Source organism: Lactuca saligna, chromosome 6 (genome assembly GCF_052625555.1).
Source record: "Lactuca saligna cultivar CGN05327 chromosome 6, ASM5262555v1, whole genome shotgun sequence".
NCBI classification, from domain to species: Eukaryota; Viridiplantae; Streptophyta; class Magnoliopsida; order Asterales; family Asteraceae; genus Lactuca; species Lactuca saligna.
Genome location: NC_136422.1, coordinates 65,934,201 through 65,941,888, shown reverse-complemented (window position 1 = coordinate 65,941,888; position 7,688 = coordinate 65,934,201). Strand labels below are relative to the sequence as shown.

The following is a 7,688-nucleotide window of genomic DNA, read 5'->3' as shown; positions in this document are numbered from 1 at the left end:
AAGTTGTGAATGAATAACTTTGCACCCCAACATTCTCCCCCTCAAAGTTAGGAATGAATGACCCACTTCAAATCTTCCAAAATCAAGCACTACGCGGTTCGAGCCTCAAAGGTGACACATGTCGAAACGAACTTCAATCTTTAATTCTTCCATGATTCTTCAATTTGGGCTCTAGGATGTGAAACAATACAATCCGAGCAGTAATGAATGATCAAGAGTATTCCAAACTCCAAATAATCACCCTAAAGTTGTGCATAAAAACACACCCCAAAAATCTTTAATAATTCCAAACCCATTTCAAATACATCACTTCCGAACTTCCAATTGCATCATCTCGTAGGCTTCAAAACTTCAAGATCACTTCGGTCTTCAAATCCGCATAATATGAAAAATTCAAGTTCGAATCTCCATATAAAAGTTCTCCCCCTTTTTATAATCGAAATTTGATTATAAAACTCCAAAGGAAAAAGAACGTGTTCTATTTGGAATTTTTCATATCAAAACTCCCCCTTAACATGTGGCATAAACTTTGTGATTCAATCCAAAAAATATTGAATTTTTAGCTTTGTTCATGGATTGCCTTTGACAAAATTTCTCAAAAATGGGTAGAAATTGTCAATTTCAAAATTTTGCAATGACCCGTTGCGCCAAAAACATCCAAATATGCGAAACACACTCCCATTTGCGAAAATGGGTAGAATGTGTAAATTCGCACAAACTGCATGGACCAGATTTGAAAATATTCCAATTTCTCAAAATTTTTACCCCAAATGCGAAACTGGGTAAAATTTTCCATCTTGCGAAAACTGCAGGGATGCGAAATGAAAATTCTGCATTTTTTTCATTTTATAATCCCATTTTGCGAAGTTGGACCATTTGTATTATTTCGTGAAAAGATCAGGGACCAATTTTGAAACTATTTGCTTTCTTCCTCCCCAATTCACTTATACAATTACTTCGCATGTTCCAGATTCTTCGCATGTTTCTTATAAATGTTTCGCATCTATAACCCAATTAATCAAATATGCGAACACAATCTCTATAACCACATGCGAAAATGATTTTGATCTCATATGCGAACCGTTCTTTTCCTTAAATGCGAACTCAATTGATCTTTAAATTGATTCATCAAATGCGAATTGAAGAACAACCGTAATCACCTTCGCATCCTTCGTATACCCATTCAAATTTTCGTTCTTTTGCAAACATTGATTTCCCATTCGATTATCTGCAAATATTTTTCATAGCTTCGTTCCATCAACAATCGAAATCATCTTCCCATACGAACAATCAGATCTTGATTTCAAACCAACAAACCAAATGCGAATCCAAAATCAAAACTCATCTGTTCGTTCATTACTTCAATCGATATCATATTAATCAGCAAAAATCAAGCTTACGAACTCACAAAATGAAACGAATCAACAAACCAAACTTGATTTCAATTATTAGTTCAAACTGTTCATCATCAATCGTCTTTTGACTTTGGAAAGTCAATCCAACTATCGATTCCAAAATTAACCTTCAGATTTCATTTACAATCATCCTCAAGATATCAAATAACCTAATACACACATCGAAGTCATTCGATTCCAGTTTAATTGCTTGATGATTTCCATTCAATAACCATTTTAATTCAACCTGATGTCGAACAAATTTAACCCCAAGAACTAGTAACACGATCGAACATCGACTCCAAGATATGTTATAATCAAAATCATTAAAAGACTAAAATCTGAAAGTGAAATCACCGATCGACTTCAAACATCATTCAATAAACGATCTTTTGAACAAATTCGTATATTTGATTCACAGTGAGAGAATACGGGTCACGATAATTGATTTGAACAAAAGGATATCAATTGAAACTCGATTCACAAGATTTATATCCTCAACCACATCCAAATCGAAACAAAAATTGATGAAATAAGAATGAGATCTTTGAAATAAAAAAAAATCGATGAAAAGATGAATACGACTGAATACAGAAGTATTGAATCTATTTGATGATGGATGCAAATCAGTAATGGATCATTTATTTGGGCTTAAACAAATCATGAACAGTAATATTGAGACTTTGGATCACGAAAGATGAACAGTAACACTCAAATGTTGGGCTCAATTTAAACGAATCATGAACAATAAATGTTATTTTGTTTTTGGTTTGAATTTGATCTAAACAAAAATTAATTGGATCAACAATGAGGTTTGAAACGAATTAGATCTAATGAATCAAAACGATCAAAAATCAAGAACGCAAAACACGAATCCAAATATTACGAGAGATCATAGAGAGAGACTCACCACAATTGATCAAATTGTTTGAAAAATTGCCAAACCGAGAATCGTTCTTCAAAAGTCACGTTGATCGTGAAAACCAAGCTCTGATACCAATTGTAGTGGTGTTGATTATGATAACATGTGCGGAATTAGAAAAGATCTAGTGATTCATTATGTAAAATGAAGAACACATGGAGTAAATAAATCTTTGTAAGCTCTTATTAGATCTAGAAAGAATATACAAATGAGTTTGTACAAAGTTTCTCTCTCTAGTCTAACACTCCAAATAGATTCACTTCCTATTTATAGGAAAGACTCAACCCATTTACACATACAAAGAGGAAAACCTAAAACACTACATCCAAGCATGACTTTGCACCCTAACAATTAGGATGTTTAATAACCGTAATCTACCGTCAATCAGAATCAACACTAGAACAATATGTTGGTACAACATCATAATCACTGTCATAGTTTTTGTTATTTATTTTTTCTTCATCATCTAAAGCGTATATATATCATTACCGTCATCTTCATCATTAATGAATTCGTCATCATTAATAGGACCAATATTCCACCTAGCAGTCACACTTTATTGACCAACTTTATGTAAACTCGTATGGATATGCAAAAATGCCTAAATCGACAACCAAGATAAAATCAGTTGATTGAATGTCGTTCACGACATCTATCTCATTAACATGAATATTTGGATGATCTCAAAGTTTTCAATGATGAACATCTTCGACAACTCTCCGGTTATTGTTATTGTTTCGAGTAGGATCTTAGAGATAAACTGCTTGTTTGGTTTGTGTGGTTAAGATGTATTTTTGATCATCATACCATGTTTTACCGATATACCATTCATGACTAATATTGATAATAAGCATATTGTTTTTAGTAATTAAACGTCTATTACTTAATGACGCATTCAACCATTTATCACGAAGGACTACAACTGAGTAAGTATTTAAATAGTGCAACTCTATGATTTCCTCCGGTTAACAATAAAATGGTTTACCGTCGTCTTTTAATGTAACACCACTATTTTGGGTAGTGTGTCCGAGATCATGGCTACACACGAAAAATCAAACACCATTTACTATGGACGCAGTGTAAGAATATGCATTAAACAAACAATATGCCAATGCCTTTAATTTGTCAAAGTATAGTATGAAGGCTTATCTTTTTCTAGATGATAAATTTGTAGGAAATATAAAGATTGTATGTTTAAATATTAATATAAATTAGTTATACATTATAAATATATAATGTATTTACTTTTTTGTTTTTTCGAACAACGAAGGAAATTCCGTTTTGAAATTACTTTCAGGCGATTTTGATTCGAATTTGCTGGATGTGGAACGAAACAATTGAAATAGTTTAAAAAATATATTATGGGTGTGTATCTATAAAATAAAAACTTGTTATCCTATGATATATTACCATAATTCAAATTTATAACTAATCTATTTTTCTAAATTATCATGTATCAATAAAAATAAATTGAAATAAAGTATTATAATATTAAAATAATAAAAAAAATGTATTTTATTTTTTGTATTTAATCCAATTTAACTTTAATTTTGGTATATATACTTTGGGTCGGCAGGTGGCCCACATCGGAGGCCCAAGATAGCTATCTCGTTTGAATTGGTTAGCACACGATTACTTTAGTGCCCGACAAATTCGGGTAAAGTTTCAAATGGCAATAAAAGAAGCCAAGAAGGTGGTGCCATTGCCATCTCCACCATTCATAGTGCCAACGCGGGAAATCGGACAACGGCGATGTCTGTATCAATGGCGATGCTTCCTCTCAAGAGCTTGTTTCCATAACTCCTTTACATCTTCACGTCTCACTACAAGGTACTACTAAGTTATCATTACTTTAATTTCAGTCAACTACCTGCAGTTGAAATCAATAGTTTTAGAATCACAATCGAGCCAAATTCGATGAAAACTGCACGATTCTGTTTATAAAATTGCAGATTGTGCAGTTGTGAGATCGAATGGTAGAAAAATTTACGTTTAAGTGTGCACTTATACATATACACATAGCAGACTTGAGAGCTGATTTTCAGTATGATACGACGCAATTGATATGATTATGGATTTGCGGTTTTCGTTTTTAAAATTGATTAGATTCCTACAGTCATATCAACAAAATTTTGTTTTTTAGTAGCGCGAAGAGGAGAATGTTCGAGTATTTTACAAAAGCAGCTTTCTAAAAATCAGCAAGTTCGTTCGGAGGACATTTCGTTCCCTGTTTTCTTTGAATTTTTGACATAAACTATTGTGTTATTGTGTAAGATAATGTGTTGCTAAAGAGATTTTCATATATTTTGAAAAGATTAGTTCCAATTTATAAAATTCTAACAATTGTTATTGCGAATAGGAAAATGATGAGTATCAAATTCGTATATTAAAGTACCCTAAAAACACCACGCTTTTGGCAAGTCTGTTCAGATGAGCTTCTCATTCCATTTAAACAAATCTTTTTCTCCGATTTTATTGACTAAAACTTTGGAATAGCGTAAAAGCAATTGTTTCGGGAAAAAGATTCTCATATACTTTAATTTAAATTTAAATTCAACCTCTGAGCTTCTAAAGATATGTGCGACTACAGTATTATCGCAATTACTTCTTTGATGATCTTTGTTTTACTCAAGAATGATTCTCATATTCTTTCTTGACTTCTTCTGTTATATTTGGTCAATATATATTACTTCTAATAAACTCGGAATTAGTTTTATACGCTCTTTTCATCCTCATGTTTGGCCTTTTCTTCTTCGCTAATTTCTGCAATCTTGTATCTTTTGTTTTTGTTTAATTCACAGCATCCATCATCATGACAAGTGTTATTCTCCGGGAAAGAAGTCAAGAATCTTCAAATCTTCATACTCATGACACATTCAAGGAGGAAGACGATGAATTTGCTGCTACTTTAAGGAAAGCAGAATCACTCGATTATAACAACTGCATGTGGTTATCTTCAGGTGATGCATCATCATCATCACCATCATCTTGTTTTCATGATAACAGTTTATCTTGTTACACAGACGTTAAAATAGACGCGTGGTTTATCTCTTTATTATCATCAAAATCCCGTGATATATTAAGCACAAAAGCTACATTCTTCGATGGATCCATAGCAAATCCTATAGAAGAAGCATCTTTAGTTCTTGATCAAAGAAAAGAATTCGAGTTTTTTCATGAGAATTTAGAAGAAAAAGAAGTGGTTTCATGGCTAGCAAATGATGAATCCTCTAGTGTTTCTTCAATTACTGATACCACTGATCATGATCATGATCATGATCATGATCATGAGCATGAGCACTCGTTTTCTTCATGTTCAAGCTCTGAATACTCTTCAGAAGTTGTGGATATGGAAGAAATTGGTACAAATAAACCACTTTTTTGGCCTTCTGATTGGACATCTGATTGGGATTCAGAAACCAAATGTGATTTATTTATCATGTCACCTCGTAAGAACATGTATAAGTTGGATTCAGAAAAAGGCTGCAATAGAATGCTTTTATTCGACACACACCAAAAATCTTCCACTAAATTCGATCTAAAAAACACAATGAAAAACAAGCCTTCAAGATTTAGAAAACCCACAAAAACTAGTACTAAAATTGTACCTCTTGATGATGAGATTGATTTTGGAAGGCTAACAGAAGCTAAAGTTGTAAATGAAAGTGGGCCCATGGACACAAAGACTAAAACTAAAACACCGGGTCTTAATGATGATTTGAGACTCCAAGTTCTTAATGGAAAAAAGGATTTAGACAAAGGTTGTAGTAGAAAGCTTGAGTTTAGCATAGGTGATGAGGATGATGATACATCAGAGGTAGTAGAAGTCAAACCGTTGACCATGAAATCTGTAAGGAAGCATAGAATAGTATTGGAAGATCTTTTGTTAGTGGATAAGTTAAATGTAGAGGGTGCTATTGAAGAAGCATTGGGGCTTGATGAATTTGATGGGCTTGAGGGTCTAGGATCTGAATTCAACAAAGATGGGTTTTCGCTCATTGAGAATTTTTAATTGTTTTTATTTTTTTTTCATGGACAAATTGTAAACCTAGCTAGCTATGTATATTCGTGAGTACTACGACTACAAATTGTCTCGCTAAAATGTGTTTATTTAGTTTTTAAAGAAGTTTATATCAAATATGTGTTTATCTCTAAACGATTAAATGAGTAAAATCAATAATTTGGTTAAAAATGAAACAAGTCCTATAGTTGAAGCAACAAAAGTCGCCTAATTTGGTTCTTTAGTTTTAATGAAATTAACGATCGAGTGGGGCATTTATGTTCTAACAGTAAAAATAAGATATTTTAACATATTAACCCGTTTAAACGCAACCGAATTGATGTGATCAATCATTTTTATATCTCGCTTAATGATATCTTTGAATTGACTCACATGTTTTAGGGGACATTCTGCAACGCTCCAAATGTTCTTGTATGGGATTAGCTCCATAAAAGTGACATTATTTGTAATAATGTCTAAAGCTAGCGGAAAATGGTCAAAATATGCATATCGGGATATATAAAATCCTGAGTGTTAGGTAGTTCAAAAAGGCATACATTTGCTGAAGAATTTGATAATCTGATTACTTCATTCAGTCAACCCAAAATGGGTATATAAGAGGGTTACATCAAAACTTATCTTCTGATCATAACAGAAGGCTAAAAGCTAGGAAAAAATAAATAAGATAAATCTTAGAAAACGTAATAGGATAAGCTAAGCTAATAATAAAATAAATATTTTACTCCCCTCAAGTTAGAGTAAGAAGATCTCAAATGCCTAACTTGCCAAGTAAGAGACATATGCAATCTTTGCCCAAAGCTTTGGTAAAAAGATCTGCAATCTACCCTTTGTGTCAACATTTCAAGCCTTAATCTCTTCAGATTCCATCATTTCTCAAACAAAATAACAATCCATCTCGATATGTTTTGTCCTTTCATTAAAAACTGGATTATTAGCTATATGCCTCGCAGCTTGATTATCTCAAAACAATGGTGTAGGACCATGTTGTTGTGCATGTAAAAGACCTAACAACCAATGCATCCACAAAATCTCGCTAACGGTTGTCGCCATTGTCCGATATTCCACTTCAACTAAAGAGCGAGACACTATTGACTGCTTCTTTGTCTTTCAGGAAACTGGAGCTCCTCCGAAAAGCATCAAGTATTCGGTTCATGATCGTCGCGTATATGCACCGCCAAGCCAATCGGCATCGTAGTATGCAACAAGATTTAGTCCATTTTTAGGAATAAAAATTGCCTTCTCCCGGTGTTGTTTTGAGGTATCTCAACACCCTTACAGTTGCATCTATATGACTTTGTCTAGGATCAAAGACAAATTGGCTAAACATATTAACAGAGTAAGCAATGTCTCG

At 33.0% G+C, this 7,688-nt stretch overlaps 1 protein-coding gene across 2 annotated transcripts; it reads left to right on the top strand.

Moving 5' to 3' along the window:
* The first annotated feature begins 3,968 nt into the window (after positions 1 to 3,968).
* On the top strand, positions 3,969 to 6,454 carry LOC145001868 (uncharacterized). 2 transcript variants are annotated; one of them, XM_078961202.1, is made up of 3 exons: positions 3,969 to 4,146; positions 5,118 to 5,276; positions 5,340 to 6,454. In XM_078961202.1, the coding sequence occupies exons 2-3, from the start codon at positions 5,129 to 5,131 to the stop codon at positions 6,326 to 6,328; spliced, it is 1,137 nt and encodes a 378-aa protein (XP_078817328.1). In that variant the 5' UTR covers positions 3,969 to 4,146; positions 5,118 to 5,128; the 3' UTR covers positions 6,329 to 6,454. The 2 variants fall into 2 exon arrangements, with proteins under 2 accessions (XP_078817328.1, XP_078817327.1); XM_078961201.1 differs by having other exon boundaries at positions 3,970 to 4,146; positions 5,118 to 6,454.
* Positions 6,455 to 7,688: the final 1,234 nt, after the last annotated feature.

Coding starts and splice junctions, on each gene's coding strand:
- LOC145001868 (XM_078961201.1), top strand. CDS start 5,129: ATGACAAGTGTTATTCTCCGGGAAAGAAGTCAAGAATCTTCAAATCTT.